The 21,688-nt window shown below is 38.8% G+C and overlaps 1 protein-coding gene across 1 annotated transcript in view; it reads right to left on the bottom strand.

Annotated features, from left to right (window-relative positions):
- Positions 1-21,688, bottom strand: part of stk10.L (serine/threonine kinase 10 L homeolog) — a 67,876-nt gene that overhangs the window by 12,163 nt on the left and 34,025 nt on the right. Inside the window, exons 3-10 of the mRNA XM_018252161.2 lie at positions 20,624-20,672; positions 19,708-19,857; positions 14,356-14,428; positions 10,820-11,014; positions 9,836-9,917; positions 7,217-7,339; positions 4,031-4,531; positions 148-278 (exon numbers count right to left, since the gene is read on the bottom strand). Of these exons, the coding sequence (XP_018107650.1) occupies positions 148-278; positions 4,031-4,531; positions 7,217-7,339; positions 9,836-9,917; positions 10,820-11,014; positions 14,356-14,428; positions 19,708-19,857; positions 20,624-20,672 (1,304 nt within the window). The remainder of the gene's footprint in view (positions 1-147; positions 279-4,030; positions 4,532-7,216; positions 7,340-9,835; positions 9,918-10,819; positions 11,015-14,355; positions 14,429-19,707; positions 19,858-20,623; positions 20,673-21,688) is intronic.

Genomic DNA, 21,688 nt, shown 5'->3' with positions numbered 1-21,688 from the left:
CCAGATCCCATACCTGTACAACCTTTTTGAATTGATACTATCACACGCATTTAGGTTTTATCCTAAGTCATGATATGTTAACACCGATTGAATAACGATACATTCCAGCCTGTTTTTCGGGCGATCATTCTATGTCCCACGGCTCACCTCAGGAAGCGCATCTCCTCATCTTTCTTCTCATCCTCACCGATGATCTTTGAGGTAGTGATGCTCACTTCTACACCATCCACAACAAACCTCCTTGTTCGCTTCAAGGTCTTTTTGTGCAGGCGATTTTCCTAAGAACAAAGGACGATTGAGTCGAGAGCAGATAAAGGCAAGCCAGCTACATTATCAGCAGTTTCCCATGGCTGCGTGGTCAGGCAGAGAAATGGTACAAAGCATATTTACATCAAGACTTTACAATCATAGTTTGCAAAACTTGGCTACATCTAGCCATATGCTGGAGCAGGCTTTGAGGAAATAAACACAAAGGGATAACATACAGGCTATATTATAATCAGATGTTGACTTCTAATTGTATGCAGTGAAGTAAAGTGAATCAAGAATGCGGAGTTGGGTTCAGAGCTGATGTCATCACTCTTACAGTGAGTTTTCTCATTGACACCAGCTCAAAACCACTGGCTAGAGGAGGGAAATGTTGTATATGGACAGATTTCACTAGGTCTGATTGGCTGATTTCAGTGCAATGCCTTAACAAAGCTGGTTAAACTGTTTGCAGCAGGAAGAAAATATTATGCTGGGACTATTAATCATAATAGTTACATAAAATGAAATATTGACAAAAAGGTCAACTTCATCTCTTTAGTATTATTTAAAAAGAAAAAATAAATCGTGGAACTGCCAGTAGAGGGCTGTCAACAGCAAACATTTAGGGCCTTTAGGACATTGACATTAAGTACTTCTTAGTTTCCAAAATAAAGCATTATCATTTTTATGTCAGACATTTTATTAATGGGATCAGGAAGCACATGAAATAAATATGCAGTTCCCCAGCTTGAAGTGAAAATTTATCTTAAAGGCTTAGGCTTCCAGTTAACTTTTAGTATGTTATAGAATGGCCAAGTCTAAGCAACCATTCAATTCAAACCCTTTAATGTTTTTAATAGAGATAACTTGCAAAAGATCTTTTTATTTCCTTTTATTTTTATTTATATTTTTATGCTGTTCACGTCTACCTTATCTAGCCTGAAATTTAAAACACCGGTTGTCACTGACACCAATAATCAGAAAGCAGATTAATCTCTCTCTCTCTCTCTATATTAATATTTTTTAGCACTTATTTTTCTATTCAAGCCGTTTTCCTAAACATCTTCCATTCAGCATTACAAGCACTGCTGGTTGGTAAGGAAAGTTGTCGATCCTTATTCCAAGATGGAGAACATCAGGACAAAAGAGTAAATAACCAGCAAGAATGAAATATAAAACTCAAAGCAAATTACCTTTGAATTCCACGGTCTATATCATATCAAGGTGACAGTTAGGCTGAACAGCCAGACATAACTATTCATGTCATGGTTGCAATCAAACACTGTGTTCAAATGCAAATCCACTTTCACAGGTATTGCTACCATGCAGCTCAACATACGGTGCAATTACTGGGTCTGGCAAACATGTTGAGTACTAGATAACGTCACCTTTAATCGGTCTGAATTATGCAAAAAGACAATGTAGCCCATAACAACCAATCTGCTGACAGCTTTTACAGTTCTATTAACGAACATTTGAGAAATTCCACACTTCAGGCTCTATAACATGACCTCTTGTTTTAGTATTTCTCTGCCACCTAAATATACTGTGCTCCTAAGCTTGTATTTTTGTAAACATCCCAATAAAGTGAGGTGTGCTCTCCATCAGCCATGGCTATAAAGAGAAATGAAGCAGATATGAACAGGGATTAATAAGTAACTTTTTACTGGGCGGGCTGTTTTAAAACGCATGGGCACATTGTTTGCTTTGGTAACACGCTCGCATTCTACATTTTCTAGGTTTATTTAGAAGTTTATGCTAAATTAGGTATAGGATAAAATTGTTTTTACTTACTACTTTTTAGGATATGCAAATGCCTACTTAGCACGGTTCTAGAATGTAAAGCTGCTCCAGCCAAGCTTTCAGTGTTTACCAGACTACGCATACACCCTAGCAACCAGATTTAGGTAAATTACCTAAAGATTCCTACTAGATACCTGCATACTTTAGGGCAAAACATCTATATTGAAAAGTGATTTGTGTCTGACCTTACTCTATGCAAGGATGTGAACACAGGGGACTTCATGTGCTTAGATAATACTGGCAATACCGCTATCCAAGGAACGGTCTTTGAGACAACTTCAGCTAGGTTTAAAAGGCATCTATCTTAAAGATTATTTCAAAAGAAAAAAAATATGCATAATCTATAAAGTAGGAAGGTGATCAACCCCTTTGCACTGTAATAGTTCTAAACGAGATATATGAGCAGAGCAGTGAGAGGATGGAATCTTTGTCTGTGTGTGCAATGTGGTTTTTGCTGGCAGCCCACTTTGTATTTCTCCTCACTTTTACAATTGCTTAGTGCTCAGACCAAAAATTAATTAACTTGTGTTCTGCATCTCCTCAGTTTGAATTTTAACATCCGGCTACTAGGGCATACTCTTCACGTCAACCAGTGGTGAAATGAGGGTTTGTGCTGAACCTACTTTTTTGCATATTATTTTAAACATAAAACAGGTTAACTCAAAAACTCATAACTAAAACAACAGGCAAAAAGTAGGTACAGCCCAAGTCCTTTTCACTGAACCCAAAAACTGCATTTTTCAAGATCTTAAAAAAACAGAAACACTACTTTTGTTTATATAAATAAGCTGCTGTGTAGCAATGGGGGCAGCTATTCACACGAGAATAGGCTCAGGTTACACAGCAGATAAGCTCTGTAGAACATAATGGTATTATTGGTTATCCACTATTTCACCTGTGCCATATAGCCTTTTTTCAATTTCCACCATTGCTACAAATCAGCTTCTTTATATGAACTAAAGTAGTGTTTCTGAAGCAAACGGATCTGTTTTACTAGTGCATGCAAACAGTATATTATATGCTAATTACTTTTAAACCCTTTAATTTTTTGGTGTTACTGTTCATTTAAATGCTGCAATTATTTACAGCAAAGTTCCATTCCGAGTCTAGCTGCATTCTGAAGTAATTGTGTGGGCCGTGCCATTTGCTTCCACACTGTTAAAGGATGTCTCTTCTATGAACCGTAGGACAATGACAATGGTGGGCTGCCTTATCTCCAGCATACAACAAAGGGACCCAAAAATACCTGATTCCATTGGAATCTCTGCATGTAAAACACTTTACATGCGGTAATTCAAATCCAAAATTTAGATCCACAAATGAAAGTCTGCCTAAAGTAGTCCTCCCACACAGTGGATAAAAGGAATGTATGAGAGACTGCCACCCCCAGCTTTGCTCCCAAAAGCCTCCGTATACAGGAGTTAAGTGAGCCATAGCCTTGGAGTATCAAGATTCACTAATATTCCAATATAGTACAAAGTATCACATTTAAACATTTACACTCATTTTAATTATTATTGGACTAATTTTCTCTGAAAAAGGTCCTGTCTAAGGGCCTCTGTCCATGGGAAAATATGTTGTTGCTGGACTACTGACACGAGGGAACCTTGCAGAAGAGCAGAATACTTTCTCCATGACTGTTGCCAGTGGATCCCCATGAGACCAGCATTGAAGCCTTTGCTTGACAGACCAGATAAAAGACAAAGCTTTGCCCTTATAATTATTTTGTTAATAATTACTAAGAGAATTCTTACCTACACCTAGGAACTGTTGGTAGGATTATACAAGTACAGTGAAACCTCAATTTTACATACCCTGATTTTAAGTTTTCCATCACTTTACACCATTTTTTGTGGTCCCATAAATATATTGTGTATAATACATTTCCCTCATTTTACATCAATTTTTTTCTAGTCCCCTGAAAAAAACGTAAAACGGGCTTTCTACTTTATCACGTTCAGTCTTATTATACTCTTACCCTGAGTGACAGAGAGCCAGTCTCTTTGTTAATGGACAGGTCCGCAGACAAATTCATACTGATGTCCATGCTTTCAGAAGCAGAATTGCTGCCCGAATCAGAATCCCTCTTGGACCAGTTGGTGAAGTAACGTGTAGGGGAATCAAAGCTTCCATTGGGCACCAGTTCCCCAGACTGACCGCTCCGTGGCCTCTGGTTGGATGCTGAACTACGCTCCTCATCTCTGTAACTCTCGGCTGTTGAATTTCTCTTTGGCTCAAGGTTGTTGCTCATGGGGTTCAAGATTATTATGTCGGGCTTCCCATTCACAGAATCAGGTCTACCATTTTCAGGACCATTCTTAACTTCATTGTTTCTTTTCTGTGAATACTTGTCTGCTTGGGAATCTGTGTTCTGTGGCACAGAGTGGGGTTTTATCCCATTACCCACTTGTTCTTTCTCTATATCTTTGCCTTTTTCCACATGTGCGCTTTGGCTGACACTCTTCGCGTTTGGACTAAGCTAAACAATGAGAAACAATATTAATCAGTTACCAAAACAGCTTTGCACAACAATCCTAAAATACAATTACAGAACGGCTGTCTTCTCAGAACCTACATCTCATTTCCTGAAAAGTTCAAACAACACTGATGAAAAATTTAAACATATTCCAAAATGCCATTGGTGTTTCTCAGCACCCGGGAGAGCCTGTTTTCTATGTAAAGCTAAATGCCTGCAGGCCTCCAAATACTGTCCTGTTTCCCGTTTCTGCATATAAAAATCAGAGTAGTGCAGCAGGGTTGGTGGACACCATCTTGCACTGCTTTTTCACCAGTGACGGTCAACCATTAGCAAACATAGTTGAAGCCAGGTCAGGAATGGCTTCAACTACACAAACTCCTATGGTGAGAAAGCCAGAAAAATTACATTAAGCAAAATGTAGGCCAGAGGGTCATCAGGGTTTTAAACTAATATAGTTCGCTTTTTAAACCAAACATCTTGTTTTTTGCTATGTGTTAGTGCACATGGGCAAACTTCTTTTATGGTCTTTAATTACATATGGGAGTTAAGCTGTTTAGTTAACTGCAAATTCCAGTCAAGGCATGGAATTTGCCCAAACATTTGGGACAAAGCACTTTTAAAACTACAGGAATATGCAGGATATACTTGAAATATGTTACTTATTTTTTTTTCCTTTGGAAAATTAGCAACTGAAGGAAAAAGAAGTCAAAAAGCCATATGGAGAGTCAGCTATGGACACCTATTTGAATACTGAGGAGGAAAAAAAAAGCAGCTGAGAGATGAGCGGTTCCCTAATGAACTGTTTGCCTTTAATGTGTTGCCAATATGAACAGCAGTGTGATATACTAGTGTTATCTGAATGCTCTTAGAGGACAGACATCAGAAACCGCAGTATTCCAGTTGTTATGGACTAAGCATGCTGGAAGTGGTGTGTCAAAACAGAAGTACTGAAATGATGGCAGCAGTGTGACATTCCAACCCGGAATGGACAAGACCCAACTAAAGAGAGTATAAATTGATGGTTTATTTACAGATTTCTGTATTCTTAAATAACTATGATCATTTTTTTGCCAGCTTCCCAGTATGCACCATATTTGGAGCAGTTTCCTATCGGAGGGAAGAACAAGCAGTTAAAAGTTATTTCCTATATGCTATGCTGAGAAGCAACACATGGCTACACATCCAACATCTAGGCTCTAACTAAACACACACGTCACAGTCTGTTGTTACATAGTTAAACCGCTGGATGTACATCTAGGTGTTACTGTCCCTGTAATACATACATGTTGTTTTGCAGTAAGCGTGGGAGAGCATTCTGTTTTGCATGCCTCACTTCTAACAGGATGCTATACTAATCTTACAGATAAACAGGAAACGGGGCATACATTACAGGTACTTTCTCTAGTTTTCACCATAAGCAACAGAATAACAAGATAAGTAAAATGTAAGAAACTGTATTTTTTATGAGATAGAAGCAACATCACATTTAGCTTTGGCGTTCCCTTTACATACTCTCTATTTTACTGTCTAGTATTTGTTTTAGGGATGACAGTGTTGACCTTTGGTACGATGGCTCATCCATTATGGTTTCTATTCACAGGTTTACAGTGTAATATCAAAGCCAGCTAAAAATAGCCCATGTTTGCTCACACTAACACGCATTATCCAGTGTGTTAAATAGGTGTGTGCATACTTGTTACAACAACATCCATTTAATATGGTCTAACAGGGCATTACGACCGAAGCAGGTGCTCTCGAATGAAATAATATTAAAAGGGTTCAAGGAAAACTATACCCCCCAAAATGAATACTTGAGCAACAGATAATTTATATCAAATTAAGTGGCATATTAGAGAATCTAATCAAACTGGTATATATATTTAAGTAAATATTGCTCTTTTACATCTCTGCCCTTGAACCACCATTTCGTGATGGTCTGTGTGCTGCCTCAGAGATCACCTGACCAGAAATACTACAACTGTAACAGGAAGAAGTGTGGAAGTAAAAGACAGAACTCGGTCTGTTAATTGGTTCATGTGACCTAACATGTATGGTTTGTTTGGTATGTTTGTGTGCACCGTGAATCGTACGATCCCAGGGGTTGCCGTTATTTTTTTACATTTTCGATTTATGATTAACCAATGGCACATTCCGCTAAAAAAGTATATTATTATGAAAAAAGTATATTATTTAAGCAATATATTTTTATTTTACCTACATTGTTTGAGGGGTATCGTTTTCCTTTCATGTGAAAGGGGTAACAGATATGTAAAGCTGCATGTTCTTTTTTATAGAAAATTGGGAAAAATAATTTCCTTGGCATGCCACATTTCCTGAACTTGGAGTCTATATGGTGCCATATAAGAGGACATAGATATCTTAAGTGCTTAAAGAAACAGTAACACCAAAAAATTTCCGCCATTGCTACACAGCAGCTTGTTTATATGAACTATAGTAGTGTTTTTGAAGCAAACAGATTAGTTTTACCAGTGCAGGGCAACAGTACATGATATTTTCATTACTTTAAAACACTTTCTTTTTTTGGTGTTACTGTTCCATTTAAATGGCATGTTTGTATTACTGTCAAAGCATGCTTTTATTTCAGGGTAGTTTAAGACTGGTGTGTAGGATAGTTGTCTAAACAAGAAGCGGTAATAGAATGTGGCATCATCTCCTTACAGATACCTTGTCGGAGGCATCTTCCTCCTCTGCTTCTCCGTGTTCTTCTATTTCATCCATCACTTCTGCCTTGGCTTCTGCTACCAGTTCCCGCAGAGGCTTAACAGATACTTTCTTCACAAAGGGATGCTAGCAACATAGAAATAGAGAATATATTAAACACACACAATTCCCATTGAAATCTTTACTGTGTGACTCTACAGCTTTGGTTGAACTAATCTAAACATCATTTTCCAGCAGCAATGGGAGTGGTGGTTCACACTTAATATACTTCCTCAGAGATGGATGGAAAAAATCTCACTTTATGCTGATGACATGCTGGTCTACCCGGCAGACCCGAGGGACTCCCTTTCTGAGCTCCTACGAGAGATAGGAAACTTTGGAGAATTTTCAGGACTCAGAGTAAACTGGGGGAAATCCCTTCTGTTCCCTATTGACCTGGAAACCCAGAAAGACCTCAGACACCGCCCACTCTTGCAGTGGGTTAGTCGTTTGATATCTCGGCATAGAAATTCATAGGGATTTATCGCAATATCTGGAACTTAATCTGACCCCAATTGTCAGAACCCTTAAACTTAAAGTACAAAACTGGGTGACTCTACCACTCTCTCTCCCAGGGCGCATTAATCTACTAAAAATTATTTTTTATTTACCCAAGTTCCTATATGCATTTCATAATGCACCAATCATACCCCCCAAAAGGTGGTTTACAACAGTAGATGGTATAATGCGGGGCTTTATATGGGCTGGACAGCGGCCTCATTTGAAGCATTAGAGGCCTCTCCTCAATATACACCCTTACGCCTTGTATGAAAACGGTGTATACAGAATTCCAGAGGGCAGTGGTATCCCCATATAGGAAAAAGAGTCAGTGGTCAAGGTGGTCCCCCTGTGGGGCAATAATGACCTCCCTTAACTCAGATTGCTCCCTGATGCGGCAACTTGGGCAGCGGCAGGGATCAAATTCCTTGGAGATATTGTTAGGCCCAGGGAGTTTAAGCAGTTCCCACACCTGTAGGAGGACTTTGCCTTGCAAAACCGTATGCTCTTCAGTTTTCTCAGACTACGCCATGCACTTCTGATTCAATTCCCCAAAAAGGGCCCCAGAGGTAACGGAGACCTCGCTTGAAAGGTATCTGAGACGCCCTGAGCTTCAGAAGCCGCTTAGTTGGTTTTATACCCTTCTTTTACAAGATGCCTTTGACCCACTTAAGCACTTTTGCCAGAAATGGCAGCCTGACTTCCCCCAACTAGATGAAGGCTCTTGGAAAGATATTCTCAGCCAAATACCCGAGGTCAATATTTCCACCAGAGATAGGTACATTCACACCAAGTTTCTCAATCGGGTGTACCTGACACCTCACAGACTGGCCCGGATCTACCCTGGACATCCAGATGTATGCCCTAAATGTAATCTTGAGCAGGGAAACTACATGCATGTATTCTGGGACTGTCCTCATATTCCGAGATTCTGGGCAGAGGTTTTGACGTATGGTGCACTTAAGCTTGGACTCCCTAATGTTCGCTCCCCTGAGCTCTGTTTGTTGGGTATTACCGAAGGACTATTGCTGACCCCTTATGAACAGATGAGTCTGTTGCAACTGCTACACTTTGCCAAGAAAGCCATCCTGATGCCATGGAAAGCAACAGCACCCCCGACAAAAGGCTTCTGGAAAAAGCTTATTAATGACGTTCTCCCTAGCCAAAAACTCACATGACTAGAGGCTGCCCAGACAAATTTGGGAAGATATGGGGTGACTGGCTAGAAAGAGACCTGGATGCCTAGGTGCTCACCTTCTCGAAGGGTGGGAAGACAGAGTGACATAGTCACTCTTGGAGAGCCTGTAACTAGGAACTAACCCACCCTCCCTTTTTTTTTCTCTTTTAATCCTTTTTTTTACATTCCAACAGATTGGATAACAGGACGTTATTGCCATAGGCTTTGATCAAAGCTCCTTACAGGGGAGCCCATCCCCCTCTGTGCAATCTTCTTCTTTCTCTATCTTCAATCTTTATCCCTTCCTCCCTTTAACTTTTCTTCTCTTAATATAATCTGGTTGTAAAATTTCAATAAAGAAAATCTTTAAAAAAAGAAAGAAATAATAATTAAAAAACAAAAAAACAGCAAGAGGGTAATTAAAAAAGCAACTAAAGCTGTAGCCCAGTGCATTAGTAATCAGAGGGATGTTGTACCAATTCTCACTGGCAACCTTTTCAATATGTGAACCAAGAGCTACAGTGATGTTAGGTGGGATGTCAGCTTTTTTGTCGGGAAAGCTCTATGCTTTATCGCTGAACAATAATGGTGCCTGTGTCCCTCAAATCAGGTCTATGAGAAAAAATATGCTCCGCCACATGACTTCTTTTTTTAAGTCTAGTTTCAAAAAAAGAACACAAGAAGATTGTTTGTGGTAATATTGTGGTCTCTCTATAAAGCAAACATCTGTGAGCTTACCTGGATTTAATATAGAATTGTGGTCACTCTCTAGGATTAAGAAACATATGGCTAAGTGTGTGGTCTTTGAAAGTGTTAGGATGCATGTTTGTTAACCAGATTCCTGTTGCAGGAGATCTTGTATAAAAATACACAGTATACAGTGCTTTTTGCAGATGCTTTTGGCTCACCTCCAGTAGCTGCACAGCACTTGGCCTGGTTTCAGGATGCTTATCTAGTGCCGTCTTCAGGAAATCGTGGAATTCCGGAGACCTTCCAGCAACACAAAAATTGGTGTTGTCATTAGTTATATGACAGAGGAGAATGAAGACCCTACACCAGGCATTTTTGGTCACAATCCCCAAGGGGTCACTTTTATTTGGATAGAAGGAAAATGACTAATCTCTTGGCAAGTTGTGCTAGAACCTACATCCATAAAGGGATACATACAAGAGTGATATTTTTAGCTAAAACATCGTTATTATTGTGATCCAACATTCCTGTTTGTTAATTTAGCAAGAATTCCTGAATGCATTTATTTTTCTTAAACTGGCACCTCTATATCACGTTGTCGCAAGTTCTTATACAATCGTAGACTTTGGCATCATTTAAGGTGCTACCATCAGTAATGGTTTCACCTTGTCCATACATCAAGAATACCAACTCACACAATGGGTTCCACAACCAAACCCCAAAGCTGTCCAGGTTCTTCCTTACCATGTCCCGTTCTGACACTTACCAATACCTAAACATGAAGAGCCACCAAATAAATGGATCTGACTTTACAATTATGTTTACTGCTGTCCTATACTTTTCACTGCCTTAAAGTTTATAGAATGCTGCTCAATATTTGTATCAATTTACCTATCTGCCAACATATGTAGATACTTGTGAATTTATAAGAAGTGCTCAAGTGCCAACTAATACATAGAATTAATTTCATGTTCCCCACCCATTTTTTTTTTTAGGAAAAAAAATATTTTTGAATGACTATTTTCAAAATCATACCAAAACTTCTATACTTAGGGTATGAAAAGAGGATGTATCCTTGTGTACCGAAATAAATGACTAATTATTTTACAAGTCTGTCTGGAAGATTGGTTTTTGGAAGCACCTGCACCTTTTTCAATATGAAAAGAGTCTGCCAACTAGATGTGTGGAAGTATGGATCTTACCACTTGGAAGGGGAAGAAAGGGTAGGGGGCTCAGATTTGGCTATCTTCAGCAAAACCCGCATGGGGTTGAGCTCATGGTGAGGGGGCTCAATCTGAGCCATTTCTATGAGAGTAATTCCTAGAGACCAGATATCTGCTTTGTAGTCATAAGGAGAATCCTTCATGGTCTCACACATCACCACTTCTGGAGCCATCCTGCAACAGATAAGAACACAATGAGAATTTAACAATGCCACATGAGCTCTACAAAAATTTCACTAGCACATAGCATAAAAAGCTGCTCCAAGTTTGGCACACTAGGGCATATAGTAATGCAGTTAATACAAATGAATCAAGTTCCAACTTTGCACTCATCATAAATTAATTATCTGTCTAATATGGCCTGCTTAAAATTAATTTACATCAGTGAGGATGATGCGTTGACACTCACTGTTTTTTAACAGACAAGAGAAATACTTGGCAGTTATTTAATCAGCATTTTATCATGATCAGTCATGGCATAAATAGGAGGCTGGGAACAAACGAATATAACGAATATATTTTTACTGTTGGTTGTACAATGGACCATGAGTAAAGGTGGCCATACATGATAAGATCCGCTTGTTTGGTGAGGTTGCCAAACGAGCGGATCTTAACCCAATATGCCCACCAAAGATATCGGATTATAACAAAGGAAATGGGTGTCGACTAGTCTTATGACCGCATCAACTAGTCGATTCAGTCCTCGATCTCAGTAAAAAGCTGAGTTCCAACCTGCCTGATCAATATCAGGCCGATTTTTGGCATGATATTGATCAGGGAGACCCGTCGGAAGCCCCACAAAATGCAGATAAGATGCTGAATCGTTCTCAAGGACCGTTATCAGCAGCTCTAATCTGCCCGTGTAGGGCCACCTTAAGTATTACTTCAAAGATCTGTGATGGAAGGTAATTGCTGGTTGTGTTTTGGCATCAATGGCTTTATTATTGCAAAATGATTCTGGAGCTGTACCTTTCTTTACTAAGAGTATCAGGTTAAAAAATTGCCAAAACACAAAATAAAATGGCTCATATGGTTACTGGGGAGCTACCTGGGAAAATGGCACCCGAGTAAAAGGGTCTAATCTTGCCTTACTGCAGGAACAACCCTGGTTCTAAGGCAAGTCAAGTTAATGCCCTTGTAGTTCCCTAAAGCAAACAAAGATTGAAAGCTCTGCAGCCATTTGAGAACACACAAATAAAGAGGCAGTTCTGCATTATGCAAGGACTAGATGGAAGCTAGGTTCTTTCCTAAAGTCTGCTCTGCAGTGTCAGCATTGAGAAACTTTCTAACCGTAATGCCAAAAGCAAAAAAAAAAAAAAAAAGTAGACTATACAGTGTAAACAACACAATCTTAATGTAATTCATGATTAATTTACAAGGATTGTACAATTAGTTGTCTTTTACATAGTGATATAACAATTTTCCACTAAGATTAGCCACTCAAGCAAAACATCCACCATGTGTTATTTGCCCATTGTTTTGCTGGTTCACTGCTTGTTTGCCATTCAAAATGTGAATAACATTCTTCCCTGGTAAGGCAACAGCACAAGAATAATTACTGTATGCTTAAGGTGGAGGACACATGAAAAATATATTACATTTGCAGCTGCTCCTAGGAGGATAATTTATATTATATATATTAATATTTAATTAATTATAATTAAGCATTAATTATATATTAGCATTCTCTTGAATGTTTCAATAATTAGGTTAGTCAGTAGAAGGTTAATTACTTTGTTATAGAAACATAACTATAGAGTTTAATGACTTGAAACCTGTAAAATGTATATTATTTAGTATATGTCCAGAACTTCTTATACTTATGCCTAAGGATGAACCAAATCCAGGATGTGGTTTGGGATTTGGGCTAATCCGAGCCTTTTTCAGATAAGTGCTAAGCAATACCGAATGCAAACCCTAAGGCTAATACCAGATATAGTGGATTCGCTCCTTTGCTTTTTGGATGTGGATGTGCACCTCAATACATTACATGGGCCAATAACCACCGTGTTTGCCTGCATCCGGGCCGATGTAATACATGCGGTAGCAGGCGCATCAAAAAAATTTAGGACCATCTGAAAAATTGTTGCGCAGGTTCAAATTCAGCCAAATTCTGCATGGAAGATTTGGGAGAGTCCAAAAAATAAGAATTTGTTGCATCCCTACTTATGGCAAGCTCTATTTGATGGTCAGCTATGAGACACAGACCCACAGTACAAACCGGTTCATGAAATTTCTTTAATAGAACTAAAGCTCAATATGAGAAATAGGGTAGAAATGCTGCACTTTATGTTTTGGGTTTCTGTTTCTTAGGACATAGGCATTTAGTAATTAGGATTTGTTCCTTCCAAGATACCCCCAATAGCTCCTCAACTCCTCATCCCCTTAAAGGAGAAGGAAAGGTTAAAACTAAGTAAGCCTTATCAGAAAGGTCCATCTAAATATACCAGTAAACCCCCAAAGTAATGTTGCTCTGAGTCCCCTGTCAAAAGAAACACTGTATTTCTTTCCTTCTATTGTGTACACATGGGCTTCTGTATCAGACTTCCTGCCTTCAGCTTAAACCTCATTGCCCTGGGCAAGAGCATGCTCAGTTTGCTCCTCTCCCCCCACCCCTCCCTTCTCTACTGTAATCTGAGCACAGAGCAGGGAGAGACTCAGGCAGGAAGTGATGTCACACCACATTAATACTGCAGCTCCTATTCTAAACAAACAGAGAGTTTCTAGAGCTTTTTACTCAGGTATGGTAAAATATTCTACAGAATAAATATAGCATTCTAGCTTGCACTATTGCAGCTAATCTATTGGCAATAAAATGCCTCCATAGCTTTCCTTCTCCTTTAAGCTTCTTTCTATTACAAATAAGCTCACTTTTTCCTAATGAATTTCAATGATTCCTAAGCTTAGCCTGCATGTGCAGTATTAGGGACACTCAAAAGACAGCCTAATAAGATACAAGATGGGGAGCCAGCGTCGGACTGACCCGACCCCCTATCTCCTGTGCTGCTTCTTGCGCTCTTGTGCACCGTTGCGTTTGGGGGGCCAGGGGGTCCGGGACAGCAAGTCCCGGTGGGCCCCGGGCCCCCCAGTCCGACCCTGTGGGAAGCTACAGTGGACAGCTTTAAAGATCCTTATTATTATAGGGCTTATAAAGCTCTGTTATTATACAACACCTTTTTTAGGCTTTAGTTATTCTCCAAAATAAATAACAGGAGGCCTGTTTGTGGACATGCTACAATCAAGCTGCAATTTCTGGAGTGTTAATAAAATGAGTGGTGACGACAAAATATACGATAGATAGAAAAAAGAAAGAAAAGCATCAGAATACAAAATGAATGCAGAGCTCACAGAGTTTATAAACTATAAAGATAATTTAGACCTTAATGGCTTTTCATTTACAGGAAAAGAAACAAATACCCAGAGAGTGACAACTGAAGGCTGAAAATGGCCAGGGTCCTGTATGTTTGTTGAAATATAGTAAATAAAAAAAAAAAAGACATGTTCTATTCTCTTACCAATATGGTGTCCCTATAAACGAATCCCTTCTTTGCAAAGTCTTGACATTTTTTGCTGACACTCCAAAATCCGCTGGGAAAATATTAAAACAAAAAACAAGAAGTGTTAGTTAGCACAGTAGTGACAGGGGACATGCTATCTCAAATAAGACAATGACCCCAGAGAAGCACAGACAGCACTTTCCTGTTATTCTGGTTGCACAAATCTGCTGCCACTGTGTTTAGAAGGCGAGCTTACACACAGAATATGCATTGTTTGTTAGTATGCATTATACCTGTATCTAGTTTCTTCGCAAAATCAGTTTTTCTATTTCTTATTAAACATAAAAGCCATCTGCTCTGCCAAAGAATAAAAAGCAGGACTTGTGCGGACATTAGAGAAGTAGCCCAACTTTAAAGAATTTAAATTCTATTGCACTAAAATGACTGTCCTTCTGCCCCTTGGTGTCAAAATAAATGGTGGCTGATTTTAAGGGGCGTTTCACCTTTAAGTTAACATTTAGGGGCACATTTACTTAGGATTAGAATGGAAAATACTTCGAATTTCGAAGTTTTTTTGGCTCCTTTGACCATCGAATTGGCTACTTCAACCACGACTTCGATTCAAACGATTCGAACTTAAAATCGTTCGACTATTCGACCGTTCGATATTTGAAGTCCTGTCTCTTAAAAAAAACTTCGACCACCTACCTCGCCATCTAAAACCTACCGAGCACCAATGTTAGCCTATGGGGAAGGCTTTTTTTGATGGTTAAAAATCCTTTGGATCGAACGATTTTCCCTATGATCGTTCGAACGAACGAACGAATTGCGGTAAATCCTTCGACTTCGATATTCGTAGTCGAAGGATTTTTCTTCGACTGTCGAATATCGAGGGTTAATTAACCCTCGATATTCGACCAATAGTAAATGTGCCCCTTAGTATGATAGAGAATGGCCAATTCCAAGCAACTTTTCAATTGGGCTTCATTTTTTATAGTTTTTTTTTTTTTTACTTATTTCCTTTTTCTTCTGACTCTTTCCAACTTTCAAATGGGGTAAACTGACCTGATCTAAAAAAAAAAATGCTTTGTAAAGCTACAAATTAGTTATTTCTATCTTTCTGTGCAGCCCCATTCCTATTCATATTCCAGTCACTTATTTAAATCAGTACATGGTTCCTAGCATATTTTGGACTGCAAACTGAAGAGCTGTTGAATAAAAAGCTAAATAACGCAAATACCACAAAATAAAAAATGAAAACCAATAGCAAATTGTCTCACTTCATCATGCTAAAAAGTACACACAAAAGTGAAATACCCCTTTAATTTTGTACAGCTAAACCCAGTTCCTCTCAATCTCTCTATATCACATGCACTTTGTTTGCCAATCTTCCTTTCTAGCTAGAGGATGCTTTATGACTTTGCTGGGTAGTTTATTGGTGGGGCTGTGCATTTGTGACTTCTCAGCAGTTCCTTGACAAGTCCATTTTCTGTTTCATGCTCTCTGCATCCAAAGGGCACCCTTACAATATTGGCAAAGCGAGCACTTCTCTATTTTCAGACATTCAGCTGCGCAAGGAGGAGCCCTACTGAAACATTACATTGCATAATCCATAAGATTATTATCAAATGTTTGTACAGTTTTAGTGAACACCTTTTTAGAAAGAAGCCAAACATAGGTTTAGCTCAATATACCTAAAACATAGGGTTGCAGTGAAAATCTGCACAGATGGACAATAGAAGAGGCTCACGGTCATCACGGTTATAAAAAAATTATTTTATTTTGATTTATTTTTTCCTTCTACCCCCCCCACCCCACCCAGCACTGTCTCATACCTGGATGCTGCCATGTTTGTGGGGACAACCATTTATCTATATTGCCCAGCATTCTCATATCATCTAGAAGGTATGGCGTGCCAACATATAAGCTAGTGTTTTACAGGCAGAGGACCCGTTATCCAGAATGCTTGGAACCTTGGGTTTTCCGGATAATGGATCTTTCTATAATTGGATCTTTATACCTTAAGTCTACTAAAAAATCATGTAAACATTATATAAACCTAATAGGCTGGTTTTGCTTAAGATAAGGACTGATTTATTATTACAGAGAAAAAGGAAATCATCTTTCAAAATTTGGATTATATTGATGTCTATGGAAGATGGCCTTTCCGTAATTCTGAGCTTTCTGGACAACAGCTTTCCCGATAAAGGATCCCGTACATGTAAATAAAGGTGGGGAACGGACGACAGACACATATAGACGTACATCAGTGACTACCCTGCCTGTATTGTCTGTGGATAACTCAAATGCTTACAGCTATTGCAGAAAAGCTTTATCATCACTTAACTTGCAGATTTACAATTACTCATCTGGAACAGGGGCCTCCCTGTAAAATGTATTTTTCATATATGTTCTTTAGGCTTTCCTATGGATCAGAGCTCATGGGAAATGCTGGAAAAGGTCTGACACGCACTTCCATCTTAGGTAAATTCATGCAGAGCATATGATAAACAATACCAGATGTCTCTGAAGACTCTGAACTAAGAAAAGGGCACCATTTCAGTTAAGTGCCCACTTGCTCCTCTTCACTAACTTCAGTCCAAAGACACTGTATTTCGTAAGTTGTGGGAGGCTGACACGTACACTATTCCATGGATCGAAAATTCTCACATTGCACAAACATGACAATTCCTTGGTAGAGGTGACAAAGTTAAAGTGAGGCTTTCACTGAAAATAGATCTGACGTGAGGGGCAGAGTTTGTGATGCAGCAAATAAGAACATTACAACATTTATATTTAAGCAATAATCATTTTGTTAAAATGCGAATTTGGAAGCACAGATCAAGTATACGAGCACTGATATACATAACCATATCTGCACTGCTTTCTATTTATAACATTGGCTTTGAGTTTTACTTTCATCTGCTAGGCCAATTAAATAATTGCCACCCCATATATTTGCCAGAGCTCAAGACTACAAGGTAAAATGTACAAGTTTTCAGTCGAGTTGAATTAGCAAAATTCAAAAAAATGAGCCATTTCTCATGGTCAAGCAATAAAGTCACCCCAATGCACTTTTAGGGGCTTTTAGAGAATTCTGAAGAATTTTCTTTTCATGCCTTGATAAATTTATCTGTAGCATGCATGTTCATTTAACATATTTAGCCTTTCTTTTTTTAATGGCCTTTATTTCTTATATGGTTTACAAATGAAGGCTACATATGTTCGACTGCTACAATCATGAGTAAAGAATGATTGTTCTACGACAAACGTTTGGCATTCGCACCAACTGCCTGATTTTATCTTTAGCGTCCAAATTTTTTTAAACTCAACTGATCAATTTTGAGAACGACAATGTCGAGACGATTCCTGGCCTGACGATCGTTCATACACCATCAACTATCCAATGAGATAACGATATTATCGGAATGTTCTGGAATCGGTCGTTTGAAAATAAAAAATCTGCCCGTGAAGCCTTTACTTAAGCCTCTTTTAAAAAGCTGGCGGAACTCAAGTCCAAAACATTGGGAGAAAGGCACTCTGTTTGCAGAATCTACCTGCTATGTGATATTATTGTGCTAGCTTTATAGGATAACCTCCAGAATGATCCAAGTATCTTAATTTAGAACTGGATGAACACAACATAATTAAATCAGAAGGAAAGTTTGTTTGCACTTGGGGCACTCCAAGTGATTATTTTGACTTACCTGAAACCCGGGCCAGTGCTCCTATTGGCAGAAAACTGCACCGGCAGGGTTTTTCTAGTGAGCACCATGGAGCGATCCTCTTCCGGCATCTTCTTTCTTCAAATTTCCCCAGGCAAACACATGCACAGTTGAATGAAATAGCCGACTTTTTAGTTAAAGTTCGGCTTTTAGTTTTACTGCGTATGTGCAAACTCGTGAAGAAAGAGGAAGCAGGAAGAAGATCTCTCCGTGGTGCTTGCTAGAAAAACCCCGGGCCATTGCAGTTTTCTGCCGATAGGAGCACTGGCCCATGGTTTCAGATAAGTCAATAAATCACATTTGGCTTCCCCAAGTGCAAACAGACTTTCCTTCTCCTTTAAAGAGTGGTGGAGCATTCTCACTACAACTAAAGGGATAATATGAAACTGCTAGAGACTGGGCACAATATGTAGCTGGATCATTACATAAGGCAGATTTTGCACAGCTGAGCTACTCTAAGAAATGGTTTGTGTCAGTGATCACTGCAGTTTAAGATCTTCCTCTCTGCACTGGGACATGGGAAATTTCTGAGCTGGCTTTTTATTTTGCGAACTGTGGTTGTGCGTGTGTGTGTGGGGGGGAATCTTACTTTAGCACATTTAAACCACAACAAAATTCGGTCACACCCAGTTACAGGCAGGCCAAAGGCAGGCTGGCTAAGAAACAAATATACACTTGTAAGGTTATATTATTTGGGGTGGTTAAAGGCAAATTGCAGAAGTAGAGGTTAGAACAAAACACATATTGGCCACAAGTATGGTTTGTGATTCCACTACAGCATACCACACTCTCTGAAAATGTAAACATCTGTAGGCTGTACTGTGTTAAAGTAGCTTTGAGTCTATTTCCATAAGGGCAAATTCAACTCACTGTTTTCATAGAAGAAAACATATGAGGGCAAAGCTTCTTAAAGGGATACTGTCAGGGGAAAAACTTTTTTCCAAAATGAATCAGTTAATAGTGCTGCTCCAGCAGAATTCTGCACTGTAATCCATTTCTCAAAAGAGCAAACAGATTTTTTTTTATATTCAATTTTGAAATCTGACATAGGGCTAGACATATTGTCAATTTCCCAGTTGCCCCAAGTCATGTGACTTATGCTCTGATAAACTTCAATCACTATTTACTGCTGTACTGCAAGTTGGAGTGATATCATCCCCCTCCCTTTTCCCCCCCCACCTAACAAACAAAAGAACAATGGGAAGGTAACCAGATAGCAGCTCCCTAACACAACATAACAGCTGCCTGGAAGATCCAAGAACAACACTCAATAGTAAAAACCCATGTCCCACTGAGACACATTCAGTTACATTGAGATGGAAAAACAGCAGCCTGCCAGAAAGCATTTCGCTCCTAAAGTGCAGGCACAAGTCACATGACCAGGGGCAGCTGGGAAATTGACAAAATGTCTAGCCCCATGTCAGATTTCAAAATTGAATATAAAAAAAATCTGTTTGCTCTTTTGAGAAATGGATTTCAGTGCAGAATTCTGCTGTAGCAGCACTATTAACTGGTTGATTTTGAAAAAAAAATTTTTTCCCATGACAGTATCCCTTTAATCTTAGCTTGGATGATCCAGTCGAGTAAACTTGACACCCAATATCACCAGGAGAACATTAAGCCAAGAATAAAAAGCATATCTTACCAAGCTTGATTTCACCATCTAGTGTTAGCAACACATTTCCTGCTTTCAGGTCTCTGTGGATGATCTTCATACTGTGGAGGTATGCCAAGGCTTCCAGCATCTGCCTACAGATGGTTTTGATCTCTGGTTCTTTTAGTCCACGATCAAGTTCTGAGGAGAGAAAGAATGACCTGTCATTTATCAAATCCAAGTTTTAAGAAATCAGAACATTTATTTTGTTGCTGAGAATGGGGTCACCTTTAAAGGAAAACTATACCCCCTCAAACAATGTAGGTCTCTATAAAAATATATTGCATAAAACAGCTCATATGTAAAACCCTGCTCCATGTAAATAAACCATTTTCATAATAATTTACTTTTTTAGTAGTATGCACCACTGGGTAATCATAAATAGAAAACTGCCATTTTAAAGAATAAGGACAGCCCCCTGGGATCGTACGATTCACTGTGCACACAAACATACCAAACAAACTATACTTCTTAGGTCACATGAGCCAATTAACAGACATCTGTTGCTCAAGTATTCATTTTGTGGGTATAGTTTTCCTTTAAGGCAACGGCACATATTTAATGGCAGCAGCAGCCAACAAAAGGCACAGAATCGCCCCCTATTCATTTAACCATGAGGGCACTGCTGAGTCAACTGTACAAATGTCGCTCAGAAATGTGGCAGTCAGTGTTTCAATTGCCATGAGTGTGAACGGAGAATGATTCTGAGCATTATGTTGTCTGCTTATGAAGCGGCTTATCAGGTATCTGTGCCGGTGCCCACAATGGCTTGCAAAGATTCCGTGATCTGAAAGGTCTTTAGTCTGATTCAAGGGCACAACTGTAACTGTTTGTTATGAAGTGTATGATTATAATCTAATAAATAACACAGTTGAGACATGCTTTTTAAAGGTTTTTTGTTACTCACCAAGCATTACTGCATCCACAGCTCCTCCTGGGCAAAACTCAATCATTATCTGGAAGAAATTAAAGGCAGTCAGAACAATGAATTACTATAATCAACCTGAACAGGTAGAATCAAAAAGCAGATGAAAGAATGTATGGTTTGCTGCTTAATAACTTAAATCATTGGAGGGAAAAAAACGCTTAACCTATTTTACTCTCAGTATATAAAACCGTTTGCCTACAGAGAATTTTAACGTTTGTGGGTGATTTCCTGTTGGTCTTACAGTTGTACAAGTATGGGACCTGCTATCCAGAATGCTCCAGACCTGAGGTTTTCCTGATTACGGATCTTATAACTTTACATTAAATAAACCCAACATTATTGCTTTACCTCCAATGCCTATTAATTATATATTAGTTGGGATCAAGTACAAGGTACTGTTTCATTATCAAGGAAAGGGAAATCATTTTTAAAAATTCGAATTATTTGGATAAAATGGATTCTATGGGAGATGGCCATTCCGTCAATTGAAGCTTTGTGGATAATGGGTTTCCGGATAACGGATCCCATACCTTAACTGCTTTAAAGTGAAAGGAAGTTAACACAACTTCAGCAAGGTACACCTTCTACATGACTTATTTCTGCAGATTTAATACAAAATTACTATTTACTGCTAAACAGTTAAAAGATTGGGAAAATATAAAATGTTTGAGGCAGGTACCCAATTTTCAGCTTTGGTACACAATGGATTTGTGAAGCCTTACAACACAATCAGAAGCTTAATAAATTCTCTGGCCCTTACAACTGATCAGGGTGTTGTGCTTACATGTGATGCGATGGCCTGAACGTAAGATATAAGACTAGGGGGTCATCTAAAAACCATATTACAGTTCTCACCATGAAAAATGTCATTCAAATTTAAGTAAATAACACTCAAGAAAGGGTCTAAGACAAATCTCTGATTGAAATGCGCAAGCAAAATCGTCAATTAGCTTAAGAAGTGCAACAGAACAAATAAAGATTTTTTTTTCAATTACTTTCCATTTTTTTTACTGTTTTTCCAAAATCAAAGTTTCAAGTGTAATG

Source organism: Xenopus laevis, chromosome 3L (assembly GCF_017654675.1).
Source record: "Xenopus laevis strain J_2021 chromosome 3L, Xenopus_laevis_v10.1, whole genome shotgun sequence".
Taxonomy (NCBI): Eukaryota; Metazoa; Chordata; class Amphibia; order Anura; family Pipidae; genus Xenopus; species Xenopus laevis.
Note: the sequence above shows the minus strand (reverse complement) of the source record. Positions and strands in the feature narration are given on the sequence as shown.